The following is a 26,008-nucleotide window of genomic DNA, read 5'->3' on the forward strand; positions in this document are numbered from 1 at the left end:
TTCCGCTCGAGTGGAGCAGCCCTGATAAGAGCCCAGCTGGCTTCCTCCTCCCTGCTCCCCTCCTGTGCCAGCTGCCAGCGCTCCCCGGGGGGGTGTCCCCTTCCAGCCAGGACCTCGACCACCCCAAACACGGTAAGATGTGTGGTCAGGTGGTTTTCACTATCCAGGTCACCGGGGGAAATGAAAGACTGAATCACAGGTAGGGGAATTACAGGGAAATTCAGTAGAGCACAGCTGCAGGGGAGAGGCTGAGCCACCGGGGCTGGGCATGGGCAGCCAGGACATCCCAGGTGCCACTGATGAGATCCAGGAAAGGCCTAAACAGCTCCTGACTGGAGCCCAACCCCACTTGCCCTGTGGGAGGACGCTGCATCCTAGGAGGGTTGGAGGTGAGCAGGGGAAGCTCAGTCACCAGTGTTGCTGCAGGAAGGAGCCATATCCAGAGTGCTCTCATCCTGGGGATGAGCTGGGATGCTCCAGATACGGGGAGCACCAGGCATCTGCCTCTGTCCTGGGGAGCCTCACCCTGAGCTGTGCTTGCAAGTACCACAGCAGCTCTGGGCTGGCCCTGGCATCACCGTGGGCTTGCTCCCATTTTGCCTCATGCTCCCAGCAGGCCGTGAGATCTCCAGAGCGGTGCCCGGCAGTGACACACCCTGACCTGCTGGGGCTCACGGAGCCCAGCCAGGAGTGGTGACGGGTGACAGCAAGGCTGCGGCTAAGCCTCGGCAAACAGCGGGACAGGATGTGCTGCTGGCTCTGGGCACGCCCGGCTTGTCCGTGGGTGACGTTGGTGTCCCCGGCGCTGGGGCCGGGATGGCATCTGAGGTGCGGTGAGAGCTGCTGCCTCATGGGGACCCACCTGTGCTGCCCCTCCCTGCCTGGCACCCGCTGTCCCAGTCGGCTCTGGCCCAGCCAGCGCTGGAGCATCAACCTCAAGGTCAGGGCCGTTCACTCCCGCCCTGCATGCCAGGGGGGTTAAAGTCCCCTCGTTTTATGAGCCATGAAACCACTTTTATGACCCAGTTGTTTCTACAGCTCGGCTGCTTGGAGGCTCCTTCCTGTAAATGCACGAGGAGATATTCCAGGCAGGGGTGGCCTCAGTGCCTCTATTGCCACCTCTCCCTGCTGGTGCCGCCAGGGGCTGGAGGTGCCTCCCTGCCCCGTGCATGTGGAGAGGCCCAGGGCGATGCCCAGCCGGGCCGTGGCTGTGGTCTCGCTGCCACTGGTGGTGCCGTGAACCTGCGGCAGGTTTGGCTGTGCACCCTTGGAACGTGCCCAGGCTGGGGGACAGAGGTCGGAGGGGGATCTGGGCTCTGTGGCAATTCCTACTGGGAACGGTGCTTTGTGCTCTGCCTGCTCCTGCCCCAGACGGGGCAGGTTGGTGTCTGTCCCCAGCAAGGACAGTGGTACCAGGCTGGAAGAGGGGCTGTGCCCTGACCTCCGCTCCTCCTGTTGCTCTAAACGGCTGCTCTCCCCTCCTGCTTGCAGGGACAGCCAGGTCCGGCCCCTTGGCCTCTGCTGAGCCAGAAGCTCGTGGGTGACCTTGAAGCTGAGCAGCGGCCCCGGTCCGAAGACAGGTTGGCAGAGGGGTGGCTCTTCCCAGGAGATGGACAGAGTCACCAGACATCTGGTGTTCCAGCTCCCACAGGCCTCGCACAGGCCTGACTCCAGCGATGGGCACCAGACCGGCTCGCTGGCAGAGCTGAGGGCTGACAGTGACGACGATGTGTTTGGCTCCACTCAACACAGCACCCAGAGGGTAGAAAATGGCTATGGTTGGAAGAGGAGGTCCCAGTCACCCTCATATTTCCTGGAGGGTGGAAAAGATGTCTGGACCCCGTCCCCGGACAGAGAGTCCAAGCTGGAGGTGGTGAAGTCGGGAAGCCTGTACGACCTCAGGGCTTACAGGGGCGAGAGGAAACCCTCGAAGCTCTATGATGAGGAGGAACAGGACGTGTACAGGGTCCCTCCACCCAACATCTCACCCGAGAAAGCCAGGGAGCTTGAGGACGAGAGGAGGGAGGTCATCCGGAGCCAGGTGATGAGGAAGAGCTCCACCATTGCCGAGAGGTGGAGCTCCATGGATGAGCTGAGCTCCATCAGCACTGGCATGGGCAGCCAGGGTGAAGGCAGGCATGCAGGCAGTGTCACCACCAGCTTTGCCATCAGCTTTGACAAACCTTCCCCAGGCAGGGCTGCGACACCTGTGGACCCTGACAATATCGACACAGAGCAGATCAACTTCTCCGCGGCTCGGCAGCAGTTTCTGATGCTAGAGAAGACCAGCCCAGGCTCTTTTTTCAGCCCAGGGCAGCAGGCCATATCCCCTAAGCCAGAGTCAGTGACAAAAGTCTCCAGGGAAGAGTGGCATAGCCCTGAGATGGCCACGAAGGCTGTGAGAGGTTATGGTAGTGCCGGTGCATCAAGCCAGAGCAGGAGGGACAAGAGCGTTTACCAGGTTTACAATGTGTCCTACAAGACACCCGAGAAGGAGGAGGTTTATAGTCCCAGAAAAGCTCACATTGAAAGGTCGTATCCCATTGTGAAAATGTCCAGCCTGACCAAAGCACTGTCCAGAGAGGACCTGGACTCCGGCTTGGGTGAGATGTATAACGAAGCCAACACAGGCTACGGCAGTGATGGAAGTGCCTCCAATGAGACCTTCAGCGGCCTCGTGGATCTGAGGGCTGGCAGCAACGGGCTGGGCAAGGAGACGAAGGTCAGCAGTGAGACGCCCATCGAGCGGGAGATCCGCATGGCGATGGAGAGGGAGGAGAACCTCTGGAAAGAGAGGGGTATCCAGCGGCTGACCTCCAGCAGCGAGCTGGTGGAGATCCAGACCAAGCCTGTCCTCGCCCTTCATGGCTCTCCCGGCCCAGGCAGGAAAGGGAAGGACAGAGGCCGTGCTTCCCTTTACGTCCAGAGGGAAATTGAGCAGGAAACCAAGCGAGAGGAAGATCTGAAGAGGCAAGGGAGGCTTCTGGGGGCGTATGACAGGGGGACGCATCAGGAGCTGGACGAGCGCAGGAGGGTGTTTGAGCAGGAGGAAGCCCCCCCGCAGAAGTCCACGGCCCCAAGGCAGGCAGAGGAGCGGAGGAGCTGGGTTAAGGACTTTGTGGCGGAGCAGCCCTCAAGCCCCAGCCCCACGGAAGACACCAGGGGCAGGAGAAGCAGTCCCAGCTACACAGCGAGCATCGCGCACTTCCAGCTGTCCCAGCCGCGCTTCACCGTCAGCGAGAGGAGCCGGGAGAAGCCCTCGGTGTCCCAGCACGCTTCCGCCAGTGCCAGCAAATGGGGGAGCAAGGATTCCTGGGGAGGGAAGCTTCCCGGCTCCACCCCAAGCCCCACCGGCACTGCTGTCCTGCCCAGAGAGTACTTCTCCCTCTCCTTCTGGAAACCGAAGGTCTCCTTTGCGGAGGACATGGGGACGCAGAGCCCGCTGCGGAGGGAGGACGGCCGGGAGGAGCAGTACCGGCTGCGGACCTGGAAGCCCCAGACGTCTGCACTGATTGAGGAGGAGATCCGGAGCGACCTGCAGAGGGAAGAGGAGCTGCAGGAGCAGCGGCGGCGGCTGATGAACAACTACAGAGACAGTGTTCCCCAGGAGGGCTCCCGCTCTCGGCACAGCTCCGGTAAGGGAGGAGAGGGGCAGAGTGGTAGAGCAACGATCTTGTGGGATGCCCATAAGGGCTCCTGTGCGCTGGTAGCAAGTTGTCCCAGGAGAACTTGATACCAACACACTGGAGTCAGCAGGAGAACTGCTGCTGAGGAGGAATAGGCTCTGCAGGAGCAGCATGGCTTCTGATTCGAGCTGCTCAGGGCTTGATGACTTTGTGTCACATTACAGCAGCAAACAGGGCTGGAAGGGCCCAGCTCATGCACTTCCCCTCCTAGCTCCTGCAGTCCCTGGCTGGGGCCCAGACACAGGGCCCCAGCTGTGACCAAATCTGCCAGACCTGCTGCAGACGTGGGTCTGGGGCAGGGGCCTGGCTCTCCAGAGGGTCTCCAGCCCCCGGGAGCGGTCCTGGAGTGCCTCACACCCCAATTCTTTCTTGCAAAGCTGCTTCAGGTGCCAGTGGCAGCTACTCGGTGTCTGGGTCTCCTGTCTCCACTCCTGCCTCACACCAGACGGGGATCCTGGGGCTGATGTCGTCCTTCACCCCACTGAGAGTGGCCAGTTCCTCCCAGGGCAGCACGGAGACCCCCACCCCGGACTCGTCACGTTCCAGCCCCTGCGAAGAGAGGAGGAGGAGGGTGAAGGAGGATGGAAAGGTGAATGTGCCTACCCTGCCCTTTCTGGGCAGCATGTGGTTGTGGGGCTGGAGCCCAGGAGAAGACTGGTGGCTCTGGAGCTGGAGGTGGCTGTTCTGGCTCCCACCTGGAGCTGGAGGTCCAGCTGTTTGGCTTGGTGGGAGACCCAGTGGTAGTGGCACCAGTGAGGGGCCGTGTGAGCTCCCCAGGGCTGCACGTGCTGTTCAGGGCTGCCAGCACTGGGTGGGACTGGAGAGGAGCAGCAGCTTCCTCCTGGGGGGAACCTGGACTGAACCGTTCCCTCACCCCGGGGAGGGCACGACTGCGTGTGCCTCCCCTCCTCTGACCACCCCGGAGGCTGGATCCAGCCACCTCTGGATATTCCCCTGCCAGGCTGCCATTATCTGATCCTGTCTTCCCCTTTCCACAGTATGCAGGCATAGAACCCATCGACAAGGTCAACACAGAGGTAAAGTCCTTCAGGAAGGGGGGGGCTCTGCTCACGCTGCCCTGACACCCCATTCCCCCCCACTCCCCTTGGGTGGGCACTGCACTGAGCAGAGCGGGCTGGGGGGCTGGCAGGGGGCAGCTCTGCAAAACAGATTGATTATAAAAATCCCTTCTTTACAAAGATCCTGCGCGTTCTGGTCTCTGCAGGTGGTGGAGAGCACCCGAGTGACCCGTCACAAGAGCGCCATGGCCCAGCGCTGGGAGGCCGGGCAGTACGTCCGCGACGAGGACTGAGGGACCCTGGGCCGGGGCTCACCCTGTTTGGGATCGACTGACTCGTGACCAAAATGCCCAATCAGTTCCACCCCTGGCCACTGCAACAACTGGAGACATGTACCCTGCAAATCAATCTGGTTTTTTGTCACTGATAATCCTTCCATGCAATAGATCTGCTCCTTCCTCCCCCTCCCTGTGGGGGAACACTTTTTTTTATTTTCTTAAGAGGGGAAAAGTTGGATCAGTAATTTTTAATCACTTCCACCTGGAGTCAGCCAGGTGAAATCATCCGGTAATTCACTTTGCCCCTTGGGAACTGTGTCTCTGGCTTACAAAAAAGCTGTTTTATTTCTCAGTGATTTCAGGTTTTTAGGTCCCACGAGGCCGGACATCGCCTCAGGGATACCTGGACTGAGGCCTCTGGATCAGCATTGCCATGAGACTGGGGAATCAACACTGGCTTAACTCCTGTGATCCATGGAGACACAGCAATTGAATATAAATATATATATAAATGCTGTTTATTTTGCTAATTTATTAAAGAGTTGTTGCTCTCTTGTTCTTCCCAGCCTGTTCTGTCCACCTGCTCTGCTGGTTCTGCACTGGTGTTTTGGAAGAGACCCACGGTTGGGATGTGGGGCTGGGGCTGCTGGGAGCTGTGGCTGGGGGGCCCAATGGCTGCTGGGCTCGGGGAGCACCAGGGTCCCACTGGCTGGACCTGGGAGCACCCAGGGCTGGGGGAAGGGGTCCCGGCCTGGGGTGGGGATGGCACTGGGGGTTGGCATCGAGGGGGCTTTAAGGTCCTGTCTGACCCCAACCACACTGAAATGTCTGTGCCTGGCTGCCCCTGCTAGGAGGGTCCCTGCACAGACCCCACTGGGACTCCAGCCCCACTCTGTGGGTGCTGACTGGGGGAGTTTCCTGGTGGAGCCCCAGGGAGCTGGAGGGGCCCAGGTGCTGTGACAGGTTGGAGGGGGTTGATTGTGCCACCGGGTATTTTTGGCAGGTGTGGGCCAAACTGATCAGCACAGGGGAGGAAAAAGCCAGACCAGTGGTGGTCTCAGAGCTGAGAGAAGCCTGGCCCCAAGGGGTGCAGAGCTGTGCCCACGGCTGGGTCACCTGGGCACTGGTGGGCCCTTTGGGATGGCTGTGCCATCGTGGGGCCTTTGTGATGCCCTCAGGGCTCAGCAGCATTAGGGGAACAGGCAGACGCCCTCCAGCACTTTGGACAAACTGAGTTTGTCTTTTTTTATGTCTCTTCAAACATCCCTAAGTTATCTGCTGGTGTGAAATTCCTCAAACAGGACCGATTCTGGCAAAGGGCTTGGCCCCCAAGGCCTTGTTCAGAAACCATAGAGGTGGCTGGTAGGGCTTCAAAGGGCCCAAACTCCCCCTAGGAGAGCTTTGCACCACCAGGCCAGGAGCAAGAGACACCGCAGGGAACAACATGGAACATGCTGGTGTTCCAGGGACACTGCAGGGAACAACGTGGAACACGCTGGTGTTCAGGGAGCCACCACCTGCTGTTCAGGGCACCTGCTGCAACCTGGCAGAACAGACAGACAGGACTGAGCTAAAGGTTCTTTTATTTGGTTCTGTCAACAATGCAACCAACAACGTGACTGGAATGTAACAGGCACTGAACAGCCCTGAGCAGAGCTCGGCACATCTCCCAGGGCCTTTGGGGAGCTGCATTTTGCACTCCAGGGAAACCACTTACCATAAAACCTTTCAACACTGTCAGACACTTTAAATAACTTCTTAAAACTTCTTAAAACAACTTCTGCAATCTATGAATCTTTCACTAAGGGAAATGACCTGAACCTTGTTGGAAGCAATGCCATGAGATGGGGATCAGCAACGTCGTCGTTCTCCTCGTGTTGCTCATCCTTCCCTGCAGGCCTGTGCCCCGGGCTGAGCTGTGTCAGCCCCCAAAACGAAGGTGCAGTTGACACTCCTGGCTGGGCTGTGCCACCCTCAAGACCTCTATGTCAGCACTGGTGGTTTCTCATGGCACTGACTGTACAGTAGAACATTAACTCATTTTGCAAACGTGAAACCGAAAATTCTCATTAACTCACTGAATTATCAATTCCAATAACAGAAAGAACAACAGAGGAATTTACCTTGAAGCTGAGGCGCTGCAGATGTGTAGTGCCTGCAGTGCCAAGGCAAAGACCAGCAGAAGGATGTTTGCTCTCAGCCTACACCAAATATCACGACAGGATTCTGTTTCAGAGGAGCCTTGGAGTGGTTTAAGGGGGAAAGCTGAGGGGACACCTCTATTGCCTGGGCTTCCTTACGGCTCCTCTGATTTGCTGGGTAATAACTTTCAAGATCTTTTCCATTTTGGCTCTTGTCAGTGGCTTGCTGAAGTACCACACCTCATCCCAGCTGGAGCACTGTGACCTGGGAGCCAGGTAAAGTGCATCGTTGTCCTTCAGGCTGTCCGGTGGCCTCCTCCTGGCGTACTCCTTGTAACTGGTGACTGGACAGTTCTCTGGATCAGCAGGCTTGGCAAAGAGCCGTGGGCTTGACTCCCCTTTGTTTCCTTCTGGGCTCAGATCATCCTTCCACTCCAAGTACTCCACCTCTCCCTCACTCTTCCTCAGCACCAGCTGTCCCCAGTAGAGGTGGTGGCTCTGGCGGTGGGTGCTTGCCCCAAACCCCCTAACAATGCTGGTGAACATGAGGTGCAGAAAGCCCTGAGGGTCCATCCTGTTTAAAATTCCCTTCTTACGAAGGTTTTCCACATCTTCATCTGTCAGGTTCTCCAAAATACTCCACTGTTCCTCCCTCTTCTTTTGGAACAGGCACTGATACTTTAGTTTCCAAGCTTCCTGAGAGGCCCTGAACTCCAGCCCTCTCACCACGTTGTACTGGTAGCTGTGCTCCTTGAGGTACCGCTCGATGTTGCGCTGCAAGAAGCCAAAGGAATGGGCAGAAAAATCCGTGCCATCCTGTCTCTTGGTGGAGCTGAAGAATGAGACCAGGTAGCGGTCGAGGTCTTCAGGTGGCAGCGTGTGGATCTCACGTGTCTCAGAGGGGTGGTGCAACATCAGCCAGTCTTTGAACACCTTTATATCACTAGTGGGACAGTTTTTCTTTTTCTCCTGCTTCTGCAGAACACCTGAAAGTTAAGACACAGCTTGGTAGACAGCGAGAATTCACAAAGATCAGTAAAACACGAGGAGATGCAGGATGGTGTCCACCTCCCTTCTGAAAGCCATTCGGGGGCCAGGATCTCTCAAACCCCCTCCCCTAGAGCTGTGGATCAGTTTTGTGTTCTCCACAACCAGCAGCACCTGACAGCACCCACCTCTCCAGGGAGGGCTGGGCTCCTTCCTGCTCCCTCTCTGTTGGCTGCTGGCCCTCCTCGCCGCCAGACAGGGAGATTTCCCTGTCATCATGAAATAAAAGCATGAACCAAAAGTTGAGGAGGATGGTGAGGGAAAACAAACAGGTGAGTAAACGTGTATTATTATTTTGTTTAAAGGATTGCCAGGATTCCAGTTGGGCTCTCTCTTAAGTTGCCATGGCAATACCACATCTACCTAGTTCAATGTAGCGTGAGAAATTAATTCTTTGGATTGATGGAAAGCTCCATCTGCTTGCCTGTGACTTGTCCAGGACTGAGGAGGGGGAGATGGGAAAGGGCTTGTGAGCCAGCATCTATAGGTTCTCCTTTTTGTACCAGGTTCTTTTGTACAGGCTTAGTTGTCATCCTGACATATTGTGGATGGATTAGGTGGATTTCTCTGATCCCTGTCCCACTGGTTTGGGTTTCTGGCCTGTTTTGTACTGACTGCTCTGGGTGCAGAGAGCAATGGCTCATGAATCAATAATGCCAAGGCCTCTTCTGAGCCATGAGCCAGCTACCTTGGCAGGAACAGACACTACACAGACATTCCCAGGTGAATGTCCAGTCCCTTCAGATGACGCTTGATGTCAGCTATGAAAATAGTCAAATAATGCTCCCAAAAGCCAACTGTGGCAGTTTGTGTGGTTGTGGCTCCACAAGGAACACGAGTGTCTGTAACCCCAACCCTGTTCAGGACCAGCACCAACAGTGTAAGCACATCACAGGCAGACCCCAAATGCTGCCTCAGCACCCTCTGCCCTTCCCAAGCATGTACCCAGGCCCCCACGCTGCAGGACAGTGCATAGGAAAACCTTCATTCTTGAAAGGACTAAAGCCATGCATGGAGCTCCTGGCATTTCCCATGCAGGGCTGACACTCTGCCACTGCCAGCGCCGGGATCTTTTGCTGCTGGCTTTGGTGCAGGCAGGGCTTCAACCACAATTTCTCTGGGTTAAGTTACTTCCCCTTGGTTCCTTCTCTTGAGACCCGAGTTCCCATCTCTGGCTCCAGTTTCCCATAGAGACTGTCTCAAGTACAGCCAATGTTCCATGTGGGGATCCTACATAAAATGGAAGACCAAAGTGTTCAACACTGGGATGTTGGGGCTAGGCTGCAGCCAAGAACACCTTTGGGTAACTCAGGGAAGGGCATTTCCTACAGAAGTGCTAATTGCTTCAGGCAGGGATCTTTTTAGTCCCTTTGAGTAGAAACAAGAGTGCCCCAAATCCAAGGGATTTATTTAGATGCTGCAGAATAGATCTTGGCAGTGATGTGAACTCGCCCTCCTTTGCTATTTTGGGAAAATGATTAAAAGAACACCCCCACAGCCCTGCAGGCACAGAACTCTGGGCTCTCTTACCTCTGTTTGAGGCTGCAGGTGGATGGCTCTCTGGACTCTGGAAGGCTGAAGGATGAGGTGCCTGCCTGGATCCCGACGGCTCGCTCTCCTCTGCCAAATTCTCAGTGCCATTCCTGCTGGAGTCCACTCCTAGCATGCCATGCTTTGGAGGGCTCAGCTGGAGCTGCTGCTGGACATCAGCAGTGGCTTGGAACTTAAAGAATGTCACCAAGGGGCATGACTCAAGCTGGGCCTTCTCTTCGGTGCTGGAGACAGGAAGAGGTTCGAAACACACCTTTGGTGCTGCTGACCCCGGGGGGTTCCTCGCTCTGGAAGTCTCAGCCGTGGGCCCTGCAGCAGTGAAATGACCCAGCCTCGGGATGTTCCTGCCCGGGTCCTCCAGGTTGCTGACAGGGGACTGCAGAACATAGGCACGGGCTGGAGGTGGCCCTGCCATGCTGGCAAAGGCAGATCTTTGAGGGGCTGTTGGCTGGTGAAATGCCAACTCCTGGCAGTGGAGCATCTGCAAATCCACCTGAGTAGGTGGCTCTGACACATTATTCTGGTTGATTCTGTCTCCTTGGTTGTCTTTAACTGCCACACACTGCTCTTCGTCAGAGATGATCAGTACGTCATCGTCATCTTTGAGCTTCACGTTCTGACCACCAGTTTGGAGCCCAGCGCCTGCCAAGTGCTGCTCTGCTGCAGAGCAAGGTGTCATCAGTTCCCTGGTATTCTGACTCCCTCTGGGTGATGGCTTCTTATGCCTTGCATAGGCTGTGTCAGCCTTCTGCTGAGTGACTCCTGGGGACCTGCCACATGACCCTGTGCTCCCAACATCTGCTTGACCCCTCTCAAAAGATGATGGGGTCAGCCTGAGCCTCTTTTCCCCAAAGCTATCTTCCCTTGCCGAAGCCTTGGAAAACTGGGGCCTCCTTTTCCTTCCTACAGCCTCAGTCCCTTCTCTGTCTCTGTCATGTAACTTCTCATACTGCCAGTGATAGGCATGTCCCACTCTGCACATCCACAGCATAGCATTGTCCCCGCTCAGGTGCCCCGTGTTCTGGATAAATTCCAGGGCTGGGATCTCGCTGCATATGGTCCCGTGACTGTGTGCCCAGATCACAAGTTTGGAGAGACCTGTGTGAAGGGAACTGGCTTTGCTGCACTCTCCATCACCAGAGCTCTTGTTCTGCAAAGGCATGTTGGAAAGAACATGAGTGAGAGGGGCTGTGCAGAGAAGAGCAGTCCTGGGGCTGTTTCTGTCCCTCCCCAATAGAGTGATAATTGTAGATCGGCAATTTCCTCTCATGATTCCTTTTACAAACCAATTTGTTCATTCTTTCTGCCTGTGGGATCATTTATGCCATAACAGAACACTCACCATGCTGCTGCTTTCTGTGTCGCTGAGCCTTCTCTCAGGTGGAGATCAGTAAGTGACTCTTTGAATGGCCTTTCTCTCTCAGCACCTGAAATAATTATCACATGTATGTGTCTATATACATGTATATATGTGTATATATGTGTATATATATATTAAAAAAACCCTGACCAGCAGAGGCAACTGAACTTCTCCAAGCTCAGCCCAGAACAAAGACCACTTCAGGCCCGTGCTCTCCCTGGGCTCAGCTCCCTGGGTTCCCAGGAACTCCAAACACAAAACCTGACTGGAGTAAATATTTGCAGGATCAGCCTCTGCAGCACCAACAAAACAGAAATGAAATATAAACACTGAAAATAGGATTTTACAAACTGAACTCTGTGAGTTTTTCCTTCAGCACTCTGTGGTTGGCAAGCTCTGTGTCTCCGAGCGCTGAACTGCAGAGAGAGAACCAGGAATAGCGAGGCTGGTTCCATCTGACATTCTCTGACTGTGCAAACAGTAACAAGAGGCGGTTTCCCAACTGAAGGATTTGCACATTTAACTCGTATTTATACTAGAGACTAAATCTGAAACTCTCCCATCTATTTGGAAGGCTCCATGTAGCAGCCTGGACATTCCTCCCTGTCTCTGTGTCACCCTCCGTGACTGACACCGTGTCACCCTCCACGATTGACACCGTGTCACCCTCCGTGACTGACACCGTGTCACCCTCCACGATTGACACCGTGTCACCCTCCGTGACTGACACCGTGCGCTCACAGGCCGGAGTGGAGCCTGTGCTCCAGGTGTCTCGGGCCATGATTAATTAAAAGCTTTGCAATTAGTGGAGGTAAAAGAAGCCAGGCTGAAAACACTGGACACAGGAACCATGTCTAAACTGGTTCTTTGAGCAGTTCTGGCCTAAATGTGACACAGCTCTTGGTGAGAACAGGCCCTGGCTGGTTGTCAGTGAGCACAGCCCAGCACACCTGAGCACCCACTGCCAGGTACGGCAGCTCCAGCCCCGGGGCTCCTGCTCTCCCATGAGCTGTGGAACACGGGAGAAGCCCATCCCGGCTGACAGCTGCAGGGCTGCTCTGTAATCTGTGAACGCGGTGCTTGTCCGCAGGGATTTATCTCAGGAGTGTGGGTTACACTGAAGGCAGACCTGGCAGCACTGGGGCAGGAACGGCTGTGCCGCAGGAGTGCCGGCCCCAGGGCAGAGGCTGTGCCCGGCGTCCTTGGCGCCTGGGGCCTTCAGTGCCCGCCCACCACCAGCCCAACCCACCGGCTCTCCTGTCCAAAGGGAACAGGTCACACCTCTCGCAGGTGCCCGACAGGGAATGACTGGGAAGCACAGGAACTGCTCCCTTTGGGGTGAGCCTGCCTGCAGCACAACAGCACAGCTCTCTTCTGCACTTAGGCTCCATCAGTCCATGTGTTCCTGCCTAATGATAGCATGGATAATTTTAGCCTGAATGCTTGCTTGTTGTGTGTGCCAGCATGTGGAATGTGCAAAGCCAGGATTTACAGAGCATTTTTTTACAGAAATCTACTGCTGCTTTAACCAAAAATCAGACAATAAAAGCCTGCTTGGAAGCAGCAAATGCACTTTGAGCTCCTGACGTTAATCAAGGCCTTGGATGGATCTACTGTCCCCGTGAGCTCACATCTGATGGATGCCAGCAAACAGGGCAGGGAGTCACCTCCACCAGCTGTTTTGGCTATCCTGACCCCTCACAGAAAGTGGCTCTGCCCAAGCTTCTCCCAGAGGTGTTTGACCTGTTCCCACCTCCCCAGGCCAGGGAGCTCACAGACTGTGCCTGCTGAGCCCCCAAAAGCTGCACCTAAACTCGAGGGAGAACTGTTTTCCCTCCTGAAGTCAAAGAGAGTTTTATCTTTTGAGTTCAGCCTGTGCAATTCCCTGAAAGGGCTGAGCTGCTCGGACAGACTCAAAGGAACTTCCATGCCAATAATCCAGTGCCTTCAGTCAGTGTGGGAAAAGGTAACAGGAACGGAAGCTCCACATGGTTATAAGGCCACAAAATTACTGACTTGGCAGATGAACATCTTGATCCCTATCACAGGCCTCTGCAAGTGGAATGCTTTTATCTTTCCTTATCTCCAGACACATGTCTTCCTCTTCCTGATGGCTCGGGAAAAAAACCCTTTTTTTCTCTTGCTGTTTAGTTCCCAGCACAGATTCTGGTGCTCAGCTACAGACCCTTCAGCCCACTGCAGCCCCCACACTTCCAGCAGCTGGGAGTGCCCCAAAGGAATGGCAAGTGGAATTGGCCTGGATTCACAGTCACAGCTGAGTGAGAAAAATGACCCATCCTTCCCCCAAAGGCTGAACTGGCATACTTATCTTCTCTTTAAATAATAAAAATCCATCTTGATCACTGCCACAGTTTTTACCTGCTTCCAACAACCCTGGGATGCCTGTGGGGAGGGAGTTTTGTTTTGGAGCCTTGTGCCTGGTTCAGTGTCTGCGTGGTTGGGAGCCGATGTGCTGGGTTAATTTTCCTTCCAGGAGAGGCTCCCATCTGATAATGGACACTGTGTGCAGGACCTACACCTTTCTGTCCTGAAAACAGGACATTCCAGAGCTGTACAGTAAAGGATTTAATTTTTTTTAACCCATGGGGAATTCAGTGCACTGCTAAAACATATAGTTAGACAAATTCAGGTTCACTCGAGGAAAAAAGGTGGTTTTTTTTTTTTAAATCTACAAGATTTGGCTTTCTCAGGCCCTGTTCATCTGCACAGCTTTCCAGGCCTCAGTGCTGTGGATGTAGATTTTATCTCTGTATTACAAAAAATGTGGCCAAGTAACTTCACAGGAGTCTCCAGCGTTTCAGGGGAGACTGAACTCCGGGCTGACTGAAACACGGAAATGGTCTTTTTGCTTTAAGACTTTCCTGTTTGTACTTTGAGCCTTTGGGGATGGGGGAAAGCATGCTCAGCATTTTCTAAAAATTATCCTCCTGTAAAGTCTGTCAGACACAGAATCACCTGAGAATGTCACCATCGGGATCTTCCTCTCTGTCCCTCTTGGGTGTGCCGAAGGCCCAAACCCGTGTGACACACACAGCCTTGTGCAAACAGGAGCACCAAATAAAGACACTCATTTCAAGGCACTAAAAGCCCTTTGCCCCCTCTGTCCCTGTCCCCCTGCCCTGTGACAGCCCTAGCTGGCTCCTCTCAGGGGCTCTAACGCCTGTTTTGCAGATTAGAACCCGGGACACACACTGGCACACACCAGCGAATCGGAGAGCGCTGGCTTCCCTGCTCCAGATAAGACAGCGCAGGAAACTGCAACAATCCTGGTCGGAAAACAACAGGATACAGAACAGCAGTGCTTAAACTTGACTCCTGCCCCCTTCCCTGCTCCCTCGGGAAACCCTCCCTGGAGCTGGGGGACAAACACAGGTGTGGGGCACCGCCAGAGCTGTGGCCGGCGTGGGGGCACTGCCGGGGCGTGTCGGGCAGGAAGGGCTGAAGCTGCACTCGAACACATCTGGCTGCAGGACGGAGCTGAGCGGAGCAGCAGCAGCTCGTGGCTGCCAGAAATCATGGAGCTTGTCCCACCCTCCTTAGCAGAGGCCTGGGGGGTGGATCCATCATTTTCCAGCACTTCAGTTTTCCTGTTCTCTGAGATGTTTGTTTCCCTCCTCCTCTGCCCTGTACAAGAGCATTCTCAGCACCTCTTCAGCTCTCTTCCTGCTTCCGCACATAGTTCCACCAGCCCCTCCTGCCCTGTCTGCAGAAATACAGTTCCCAGGATATATCCTGTACTGGCTACAGGGCGCCGTTCCTCCATTTTGAGAGATGCTTCCAGAAAATCCCCCCCCCGCCCTGTGTGTCTGCAGAGGGCAGGGGCTGACTGCAGGCACCGGCTCCGAGCGGGAGACAGACCCTGCTGGCAAACACTGGCCTCCAGCACCACATTCCTTAAACAACAGCTTTTTTGTTCAAAGATTCAGACACCGCTTTTCCCCGATTCCCGTCTCTGCTCCTGAGGGGCTGCGTTCTGGAGTCACTGGCCTGGGATGTGACTGTGAGCACTGCATCAAGGCCTCTGAAAAGCAATAATAAAAGCCATGGGCAACTGGTACAGCATTGCCTGGGTCACTAAGCAGGGATCAGTCACCAAACCAGCCTGAGTGACAGAAAAAAGTCATTTGAAACCATGAACTTCTATAAATAGGAGTTCAGGAGGAAGTGGGAAAGCTGAAATCAGTGACGGGCAAATGTGTGACCTGGACAGGAAACGCTGCAGCGTCGCTGACACCTTGTCAGGGCCCTGGTGGTACCTGGAGGCACCTCACACCTGTGCCAGTGCCGTGGGGACAGATGGCCAGACTGTCCTCATGATCCCACGTGCAGGCTGTGGCTCTCCCCGGGATGTTTTGCTCCCAGACAGGTGCTGGGACGAGCATGGAGCAGTTACAGGCACAGCCAGGCCGTGGGGACTGACTGTGTCCCCCGCCACTGTCGCTGTACCGTGGTCGGTGACCTCAGCCCGGGCGGCCATGCAGGAGTGTTGCTGCTTCACTCGCTGCCCCCGGGTTTGCCCCTAAGCGCCGGGCACGGGGTGATTCCGGTGTCTCCTGCTGTACGAGCTCCTTTGATCCTGCCGGTTCCGCCGCGTTTGGGTGCGCCGGGCTCGCAAATCACCCGGGATCGACGTGAAACAAGGACCCCTTTTGTTCCTGCTCCCCGCGCCCGGGGCCGGAGCCGCCGCCGCCGCCCGGTACCGGCAGGGGGCGCTCGGCACCGGCAGGGGGCGCTCGGCACCGGCAGGGGGCGCTCGGCACCGGCAGGGGGCGCTCGGCACCGGTACCGGCAGGGGGCGCTGGCCCCGGTACCGGCAGGGGGCGCTCGGCCCCCGGTGCTCGGCCCGGCCCCCCCGGTCCCGCTCCCGGTCCCGGTCCCGCCGTGTCCTTGTTCCTGCCGGGAACCGCAGCCCCGGCCAGGGCCGGCACCGGCGCGGCAGAGCAGGGAAGGGCCTCCCGGGCTGGGCTCGCTCCGGTGCAGCTCCGCCAGGACTGGATATCAAAGAGCCGAAGCCAACGGGCCACCGGGGCTGGCCAGGAGAGGGGGCAAACCTTGTTCGATTTAATTGTTAGAGAGTTTATTGCAGTTTTTTATATTTCTGAGCGGCCTTTTAAAGTTTAACTAAAATCACTGTGTGCCACAAGGCGTTTCTTCAACCGTCTACTAAACTAACCCAACTAACCAAACAACCCAACCCCAACCGACAAAACCAAAGCAACTCAAACCAGGCCAAACCAGACCAAACTCACCTACCAGTGCTGTGGGCAGGAGGACACAGCACCCACTGTTTCACCCCCATTTCGGGGCCTGGCACTTGCCCCTCCCTGAGCTGAGCCGGAGCCCTCTCCCCTGCTGTCCCACCCCACAAAGACCAGAGCTCACGTGTTCCCCTGGCACGCTCTGGCTGGAGCATGGCAGCAATTTGTTATTAAATAGTAATTGTGGCAAATCTGTGACTTGTAATTAGATGTAATTGTTCACAATGGGACATCGTAACCTACTTCTTTTACCATACGGACCAACTTTACTGACCCACACCTCAGCTCCTTCCCAGGTGTGAGGGTCTTCCTTGTCTAAGGCCCCTGAAGTCGAGGAGACTCGGCCTGGGGGAGCAGGACTCGGTCTCACCAGCACCAGGCAAACACTTGTGCTCACTTCTGCCCTTCAGGTGTTTATGGAGGTTTGCTGGGATGTGATGGGAAATGGCTCCCGGAGGCAGGAGAAACCACTTTGTTGGTAACAAAGTACCTTGCAGGGGAGGGGAAGCTCCCTGGCTTTGGGATGGCCTGTTCCAGTCCCTGCTGGGTCTCTGGCACGGGGAGTCCAAAGGGAACCCAAAGTGCCTGTCCCCCACAAAATATCTCCTGGAGCAGCACCCCAGGATTTTGGCCACAGGCAAATATATTGGTTCGTGCTCTCTGGGGATGCCATGGGACATCTGGATGACTTGCAGGCTCCCACCTTTGGAGCCTTGGCTCCTGCTCAATGTTCTACTGTGTCCTTGTTCTGAAGTGCCACTGTCTCCCTTACCTGCTCCAAGATCACGTGGACGCCCTGGGCAGCCTCCCAGGGAGCACAGCACTGCCAAAGGACAGGATCTCACCCAGGGCACAGGGCAGCCTAGGAGAGAGGGGAGAGAGAGGTGTTAGTTAGCTAGGAAAGGGATCTCAAAGCAGCCTGCCAATCCCTTGGGTGGGATGGAAGCAATGAGCAAAGCTCTCTGCCCTGAGAGCTGAGAGCCCTCGGCTTTGGTGGGCCCTGAGTGGCTGCCTGGGGCAGCAGCCGGGATCAGCAGGACCTGAGACGTACCAGTGAGAGGCAGTGGCTCCCCACTGCTGTGCCCTACTCTTTGAGAGCAGAGCTGAGAGCCTCACAGATGAAAACCCCACAGCTGGATGGCACCTGTGTCCTGGGAGAGGCAGCAAGCCTTAGCACTGGCACACGTGGCTGCTGGTTTGGACAAGAAACACATGCTCTGGCATGGGATCTGGGAGAGCTGCTGACCCCGCTCCTGCAGCAGCCCTAACACCCTGCCCAGAGTGTGAGCAAGAGTAAACCATCACTCCACTCGACAGATTCCAGAAAACAGGAGCTAACGGGTGGGTTTGGATCTGGAGTTCTTGGCTGAAATGCCTCAAAAGGGGCAATTCCCCCCCACACACACTCCCTCCCTGAGGCAAGGATCCTTCTGCTGCAGAAGGAACTGGTCACCTTGCAATATGAAATGAAGTATTTTCTCAATAAATATTGTTACGTATTTTTTGAGCCCTGACCTTAAATCAAGAAAATGAAGCTGAACTGCCCCGATGGATGGAACTCAGTGTGTGTGAGCTCATGGAAATGTTCCTCTGGGCTGCAGGTGCGGGCAGTACCTGCACAGGAGGCAGCCAGGAGCAGCACATTCAGACCTGCCACCACGCAGTGGGAGTCTCCTTTGGGCCATGTCGATGCCGGTTTTACCCAGAACCAGGAATTCAGTGCTGTGGGACAGAGCAGGGAGCTGTGCACAGAACTGATGGTTCTGCACACAAGGAGCCTCTGTGCTTGTGTGTTGGGGGTGCTGGGGCCCCACGGGGGACACTTACCACCCCTTCCATGGCTCCTTTCATTGTCCACCACACTCACTGCCCTGGTATCAGAGAGCTCACCAATTAAATATTAAACCTTCTAAAGGATATTGGGTTTCTTTTGTTCCTTTGGCATCTCCAATGCTCTCAGTTCTCCCTGACTTCACATGCTGCTGTTCCCGCCTTCGTGTTCTTTTAGTGCTTAATGTCATACTCCGGAGGGCTTCCTCCACCTCCTGTCTGTCACACAGAGCATCTGCTGTACAACCCAGACAAGGATTTAGGGAGCAGGTTCCTCACCCAGACCCTAGCCTACAGTCAAACCACCAATTCCAGGGTTCTGGACATAGGCCACTGGGTCCCTTCATACATTTCGATCCAGTTTGATCCAGAAGACTCTGGGTTTGATTCTGGAATCAGACCGTGAGATTTCTGAACACTTTCACCACCTGAAACATGAGCAAGCCTTCACACCATGAAAGCAAAAGCCCCTTAGCCTGGGAGCAAGGCTTCCCTGCGCTGCTCCATTGCACAACATCCTTCAGGAACTTACGGGGCAGCAAACACTAGACATCCATGGCTTAATTACAGCACTGACAAACCAACTGAGCCTCAGCAGCTGCCGCTGGGGAGGATTCATTCATTCCCAGTATTGCCTTTTAAACTTAAGTGCCACTGGAACAAACACAGCTTTGATCCAAGTAGGAAATCATTTGGAGCTTTGTGTTTAATAGAGCTGCAGCCCTGGGGAAATGATGTCGTTCTTGGCCGGGCTCACAATGGGGCTCACGGCGGGCACAGACCGCGGCTGTCCCGTCCCCTCTGAGCCAGCTGTGCTTGGCCACGTCTGTTCTTGACTCGCTGTGGAAACAAGCAGTTGAACTCAGCTGCACGGAGCCACAAATGTGGCACCAAAACGCAGGATTTGGGGAAGAGGAGCAGCCTTTGGAAAATCCCTCCCGACCTTGTGTTCCTTTTGCCTTTGGGGTCTCTCATGTCCCCCTCAGCTCCAGGGGAACCATGGCACAGATGGAGGGGCCACATACACAAACACGGGAACATACAGCCAGTACTGACTGGGCTGTTCACACCTGTGTGCTCTGTGTGCTGGGGGGGCACACCCCCCCGTGTGATCCACATGCCTGGGGAGGGACAGAGGGACACACACACCTTTAGACTGTGGACACCTCTTCAAATGTTGCTGCAATTTGTACCAGTAAAACCCAGTGCTCACAGCAGGGGTGAGCAGCAGGCAGGCTCCACACCTGAGGGAGCACTTGGAGGTGCTCTGCAGATGCCTGTCTGTCAGGGCCCTTTTTCATTTCAATGACCCGCGCTCCACTGTGACATTCCCCTGTCCAGAGTCAGCTGGCATCTGTGCCATAACCATTTAGAATGGCAGATGCAACGGGAGACACCTGTGGACAGAGGGGCTGAGCTAAAGTTTCAGGAACAATCCCTGAGCCTGGCAGGTGAGCGATGGAGATGCTGCAGCAATAATGCATGAGCTGCAGCTGGCTCCCCTCGCCCCTTCGGCGCTGCTCTCCTGGGAGCTGCCGGTCCAGTTCCCTCCGGGCTCCCTCCCAGTGTCACAGCGCTGCTGGGAGCGCAAGTACAGCAGCCCAGTAACCTACTGGGGAACACCAGGTGACGGTGAGCTGGGAGAGCAGCAGGTATGGTGGGCCGAGCACTCCAGGAGTCCTGCAGAGCCCCCCCGGTCCCAGTTCTGGAAGCTGCTGTTGACCCAGCAAGCCACCCCGAGGGGCTGGTCGGGAAACTGGCACCTTCCTTAGAGGGTCACGAAATCAAATCATTGGAAGCAAAGGAGCTTCCCAGACCACTGCTGAGCAGACCTGAGGCATGGCAAAGTGATGGAACAGCACTCAGCTTTCCCTGCAAACAAGGCCCTGACTAAAGCAAAAAGGAAATGCAGAGCTGGAGCTACAGACAGACCAGAAATGGTGTTTACTTCCCTGCCCCGGGATAGAGGGAGATGTGCTTGGAAGGAGGGTTGTTTGTATAAATAAATGTTCATTCTTGGCAGTGGAATGCAAACTATGCTGAGGGACTGGAACCAGGCACTCAGAAAGCTGAGGCCAGAGCAAGGGAGAGACGAAGCAAGTCTGCAGGGAGGAAATTCACGTTCATTTTTAGCAACTTGGAGAGGTTCTCAAGCCTGTTTGACATTTTTGATTATGCTGATGTAGAGCCTATTCCAAGGACAAAAGAAGTCAGGATTACAGGTTAAACAATTAGGAAATTTCACACCAGGCAGTGAGGGGTAGTGCCGTCTGCAGGTCTGGAGAGTCTCTGAAACGCGGGATCATCTTTCAGTCTTTCTAGACAGATGGAATTTGAATGTCTTGCAGAATCCTCACCCGGGTCAGGAACTCAGAGCGTGGGCCTGCAAGCCTCTCCTGATAGCATTTTCTGAGAGCCCACAGCAGGCAGGAAAGATGAGCCTGAGCTGCTGCTCTTTGTCCAGACTTTCCTGCAAAGTTTCTGGGAGGGCAGGAAACGATCCTGCAATGTGGCATCAACTGTGTCAGAGTCCGTAACTTTACAGTGGGAAACAAAACTGCAATTTCTCATGGAGAGTGAGCTCAGCTCTGTGGTGTCACATCACAGTGAGTCAGGGCCTGTTTTCCATGCTCAGAATATGTTGCATTGTGAGTGCAGAGTTCCCGTGTATCTGTGGAAAAGACCTTTACCTGCTTGCTCGCCCACTGTCCTTTCTGAGGGATGTGCAAGGACCTGTCCCTACATTTCAGTTTGGGTGTCAGGGGCCATGGCTGTGGCACTGAAAGGGCAGGAGTTGCCCACTTGTGTTGAGCAGAGACATCAGCCCCCCTGCTCCAAGTCCAGCACAGGAGCTGGCACCAGGCTGGGGCAGTGGAATCGGAACCTGCATTCTTTCTGAGATAATGGAAAGTCACAGGGAGGTATCCAGCTCTGGGCATGAATAAATCATTACAGGTATGAATTATTCAGGGTTCAGCCCTCCACATGTGCTCCATTCAGACTCCAGCAGCAGCATCCCTACTGTGCAGAGTTTCTTCCCAAACATTCCAGGTCTGTGACAGGCTGATGAATCCAAGTGTTCAAATAGGATTAAAAGAATAATTAAAAATCCAGCAGTAAAAAGCTGCTCAAAAGAACTGTGACACCTCAGGCTGGCATGGCAGTGGCCAGGCAATGTCTGAGCTCCACAGTGCCAATGCTGCAAGCTGTCCTTGAGTTAGTCACAGCGTGGGGTGGGAATAAAGAGTGGCTCAGGAAATTGGGAGCACGTGTTGGAGGGAAGAGTTGGAATGATGGGCACAGAATCAATACAGGAACCAACCCAGCCTTCTGGTAACCTGTGTCTAACACAAACACAGGTATCACCTGGATTTCTCAAATGTCAATATGCAATTTTGGTAGCGCTGAGGCGGTAACTTAGAATTTCTGGCTTAGATCTGTGCTGTGATATCAGTGGCTTTGCCCTGTGGTTCTTTTTTAACATCCTGTTTATTATGAGCTGAAATGGATCGAATTAAGAGAAGACCTGGTTTGCAGTGACTGAAAGGATGGCACTGTTAGAGCTGGGCTGCTGTGATTACTTTAATGCCACGGCCCAAATCACTGAGCTGGGGGCCCAGGTGAGCAGGCCCAGGTGAGCAGGCCCAGGTGCTGCCAGGTGATTTCTGGGGAAGGCTGCAGTGAAGAGACAAGTGAATCAGACCATAGATCAATCAAACCATGGATTACTCAAACTATAGCTTAACCCTCACCACTCCAACCCCGACTGGAAGGGAAAAAAAGTGCTGTGTTGAACAGCCAGGAAATGGCTGGTTCGTCCTGCACAGGAAATGAGTCACCCCCGAGCATCGGGAGGAGCCGCGGGGACAGGGAAGTGCTGAAATAACACGGACGAGGAACAGCACAAATACAGAGAAGTCTCTCATGTCATGGATTAGAAAGAAGGAAAGGTGTAAACTGTGAGCTCTTCTGATTCTACTTGAAATTTGAAGTTGATGTAGGTGCTTGCAGCATGAAATACCTGCAGCTGCAGTTTGGCAGCCCTGTAAAAAGGGAACTCAGAGTGTGCAATGGCAACACCAACTGTGCCCCAGGTGCAGCTCTCCTGGCTTGCAGAGTGTTTCTCAGCTGCTCAGCTCTGGATCTGCACAGGAGGCCTCATGTCGCTGCAGTGGTAGAGCTGTCACAGACACCTCGCTCCCAGAGCCCATACACGGGTTAGGAATCACAGAATCACAGACTGGTTTGGGCTGGAAGGGACCTCAAAGCTCATCCCATTCCACCCTCCTGCCATGGGCAGAGACACTTTCCATTAGACAAGGCTCCAAGCCCCATCCAACCTGGCCTAGAACACTTCAGGGATGGAGCAGCCACATTTGCTCTGGGCAACCTGTGCCAGGGCCTCACCACCCTCACAGGGAAGAATTTTTTCCCAATATCCCACCTAACCCTGCCCTCTGTCAGTTTAAAGCCACTTCCCTTTGTCTGGGCACTCCAGGCCCTTGTAAAAAGTCCCTCTCCAAGGACACTTCTGTTTATTACTGACAGGATATTAAGCTCGATTCCAAGCCCCTTTATTTACCCATTACCATCAGAACACTCCTTGGTAATACTCCATGCTGCCAAACTCTCCTGGATCAGTGGAAGAAACGCCCCCCTCACTCAGGCAGTGTCCTGCTCAGAAAGCCACGTGTCTGCAGGGAAGAGCTGCACCTTTCCCAGGGCTGGAACCAACCCAGCCAGCTCTCCTGCGGTCCTCCCTGTGCCCACTCCTCCTCCAACCACCCCAGCTGCAGAGGGGCTGTGGGTCCCTCTCCTCGCTCCTTCCCTCGGGCACGAGCAGGGGAGGCCGAGGGTCAGGGCTGGACAATCTGCTGGACTGACAAACCCCGCGGGGATTCCGCTCCCGCCCCGCCCGCTCTGCACTAACCCCTCCCAGAGCTGTGATGTGGCATCCTCAGCGACGCACAGAAGAATGTTCTGGCACCCTAAGACGTTGCTAAAGCTGCCAGTATGCTTTGAAACAAAATCGCCGTGTTCGCTGAAAAGGGCTGGAAATAAATAAAAGAGACAAAGAGAAGCACCCTCTAGCTCCCAGGTTTCTTTGGGATACACAAGCAGCAGTTATCTGGGAAAGAGTTCCCTGGTTTAGGGCCTTGCAGAGTTCTGGGACTAACGGGGCAGGAGAGGAACTTCCAGGAAAGCAATTGTCACTGACACCAGCATCTAGGATGCACCACTGCCCAGGGCTTCAGGCTCCTGAACTGGGGCCGTGTTTTAGGAGGGTTTCTGGTTTTCAAACTGCTGACAGAAACATGGGGTGGAAGAGGAAGGAGAAGAGTTCTGCCAGTTTGCAAAGGACACAGTTACGCAGAGAAGTGTCCGTGACCCTGCACAGGCCGCAGGGTTGTTTTAACAATACAAAGGGAAAAGGCAGGAAAAGCTCCATTTTGTTTCAGAAGGTTTTTCTTCTCTAGTGGTGAATTAAACGCCAAGAGATAACACAGGCAGGAAGGGCTCAAAAAGAGAAAAGCTGGGTGTGCCCCAGAGGCCTTTCCCGGGCGGAGGAACCGGAGCTGGAGGGGGGGATGCTGCTGCAGGATCCTACAAAACAAACTGGTTCTTTTTTTTCCCTTTGCCCTCCTCTTTTTTTTTTTCCACATGGCCATTTTCATCTGGGTTTGTTTTTCAAAACAAACACAAGGACACACAGGGGCAGGTCCTGCTCCCCGCTGGGTTTTTATATCAAGTATGATCTTGTTCTTAAATGTATTTTCCTGTTTGGCCCAGAGAAAGCCCCAACAGTATCTCTGGTCACTTTGCTCCCTGAGCAGATGCTGCCTGAAAAATTCTCTTCATGTTGCAGGAAAACAACTGATAAAATGTTGCACAATCATAATTTCTGCCAGAACTGTGGAAAATCAGAGCGAGTTGCACAAACCTTAACAAGTCTTTTAAGTCAGACCACACCTGCAGAGGACAGGCCTTTGGAAATCAGGAATCCTGTACTGGCATCCACCTCTCACTGTTCCACCATAGATACCTGGAAAGCACCTGGGATACCTGCATGTGCCATAAACTCATGTCAGCAGCCACTAGAAAATCAGATCCTGGCTGAGCATTAATGAATATTTTCAGTCTTTGTGGCATGTTCAGGGGGCTCTTCTTTAGGGGTATTGAAATAGCCCACATTTAAAAAAAAAAAAAAAAGGAGGGATTCTGTCTCCACAGCATCCTCTACCACGGAGGGATTCCTTACTTACAGTATAGAAATAAAATCATTCTGAAGGGAAGATGAAGTGAAACACCTCCATGGGAAACACACCTTAAACCAGGCACAGATCAAGGGAGTGCAGGAAGCTTGTGTTGGCTGTTAAATTCCTGCTCTCTTTGATCACATCACTTTATCTCTCTGGCTCTCAGCTACACTGGATCCATAATCCCATCATTTTCCTATTCTTTGTCTCATCGAAGTTGTAAATCTCTTATCTGAGGCAGCAGCTGAGCCTTTCAAATGCACGACCCAGTAAACAACCTGGTTTCAGACAGTTTTATTTGCCTTTAGCAATAGATCAGAACATACTTTTCCTGGATTTTAACTGGGAGCCCAGTAAGCCAAAGATTTGGGAATCAGAGTTCCCAGCTCCCGGTAAGATCCAAGGCCAAGGCAAGCTCCTGCATTTCACAGATGGGGACAAGGGTGAGGGAGGCAGGTGATGTCTGATCCTGGCCTCCGAAACCTCTGAGAATTGCCCCACTGAGAAACAAGAGCTCTGGCCAGAGGACTCGGCACAGCAACAGGGGTTTGGGAGAAGACAGACCATTTCAGTTCTAACTTTTTCTTTTCCCTACTCATGTGTCAAGTGTACGCTTGAGAGAGACAAGAGAATACAAAATGCATGTCTGTACCTGCCCGAGTTACCTGACACGCAGCAGAAACACTGCCCAAATTTCCTTTGCACTCTAAAGTAATTTTCTGAGCGTTCACATGGGTCTGTATTTAAAGTGTTTCATCTACGGCAGAACTGCTCCCTGGAGCGGTGGTGGGGAGGATCCAGCAGCATCCAGGGGCCTGGGATGGGGACAGACCCTCACACCTGCCCCGCTCACCCTGAGGGAGCCACAGAAAGGATCTTACACAAAACCGCCACCGTCGGTTTAAATTCACCATAGGTGGCCCAGCACCTGCAAAGCAAATCTTCCAGAGGTTTGACAAGCCCCAAACCCGCGGAATCTACCTGAATCCCTGCAGAAGTGAGGCCTACAGGCAACGATAAACATTAAGGTGGGACAAGCCGATGTAATTGCGCACTGAGGTGCCCCTGAGGGGCCATGGAGCTGTTTCGGGCAGCAAACGATCAGAACGGGACCGGAGGCACAGATCTGCCTCATGCCTGAGCAGCAGGTACGTGAGATGTCTTACCTCACGGGATCTCTCTCTCCCTCACTCACAGGGTAATCTTTATCCTTAAGACATTAACTGCGATTACAGACGGGGACTGTAATTAAACCCTCCGGCCCCGCGCGGCTCCCGAGGGGCGGCGCGGACGAGCGACCCTCATCCGAGATGGCGGCGGCGCGCGGCTTCCCTGCCCGCACCCAACATGGCGGCGGGGCCGAGCCGCCCCCGCAGCCCCTCACGGCACAATGTGCACGCCGGGGCCACTGCCCGTATTCAAGATGGCGCCCAAGGCGGTGATTCCCATGCCCTGACCCCACTCAAGATGGCGGCTCCGGGTGTCAATCCGGCCTCCTTCCCGCTCTGAAGATGGCTCCTCCCAGCCGCCTCCCTCCGCCTACCGAATGGCGCCGCGCAC

At 54.5% G+C, this 26,008-nt stretch overlaps 2 protein-coding genes across 6 annotated transcripts; one reads left to right on the plus strand and one right to left on the minus strand.

Moving 5' to 3' along the window:
• Positions 1-203: 203 nt before the first annotated feature.
• Positions 204-25,798, minus strand: LOC113983728. Of its 5 annotated transcripts, XM_027713156.2 has the most exons (6): positions 25,615-25,798; positions 17,134-17,223; positions 11,065-11,149; positions 9,702-10,872; positions 8,300-8,380; positions 6,548-8,110 (listed from the first exon to the last, which is right to left on the minus strand). In XM_027713156.2, the coding sequence occupies exons 3-6, from the start codon at positions 11,065-11,067 to the stop codon at positions 7,263-7,265; spliced, it is 2,103 nt and encodes a 700-aa protein (XP_027568957.1). In that variant the 5' UTR covers positions 11,068-11,149; positions 17,134-17,223; positions 25,615-25,798; the 3' UTR covers positions 6,548-7,262. The 5 variants fall into 5 exon arrangements, 3 of the variants coding, with proteins under 3 accessions (XP_027568957.1, XP_027568958.2, XP_039242336.1); XR_005565479.1 differs by lacking the exons at positions 6,548-8,110; positions 8,300-8,380; positions 9,702-10,872 and adding an exon at positions 204-4,235; XR_005565478.1 differs by lacking the exons at positions 11,065-11,149; positions 17,134-17,223; positions 25,615-25,798 and adding an exon at positions 204-4,235 and having other exon boundaries at positions 7,107-8,110; positions 9,702-10,884.
• LOC113983704 (mitotic spindle positioning) lies at positions 1,409-5,548 on the plus strand. Its single transcript, XM_027713100.2, has 4 exons — positions 1,409-3,635; positions 4,064-4,275; positions 4,685-4,723; positions 4,912-5,548. The coding sequence occupies exons 1-4, from the start codon at positions 1,610-1,612 to the stop codon at positions 4,996-4,998; spliced, it is 2,364 nt and encodes a 787-aa protein (XP_027568901.1). The 5' UTR covers positions 1,409-1,609; the 3' UTR covers positions 4,999-5,548.
• Positions 25,799-26,008: the final 210 nt, after the last annotated feature.

Source organism: Pipra filicauda, unplaced genomic scaffold (genome assembly GCF_003945595.2).
Source record: "Pipra filicauda isolate LSUMZ 115617 unplaced genomic scaffold, ASM394559v2 scaffold482_size497672_pilon, whole genome shotgun sequence".
Lineage (NCBI taxonomy): Eukaryota > Metazoa > Chordata > Aves > Passeriformes > Pipridae > Pipra > Pipra filicauda.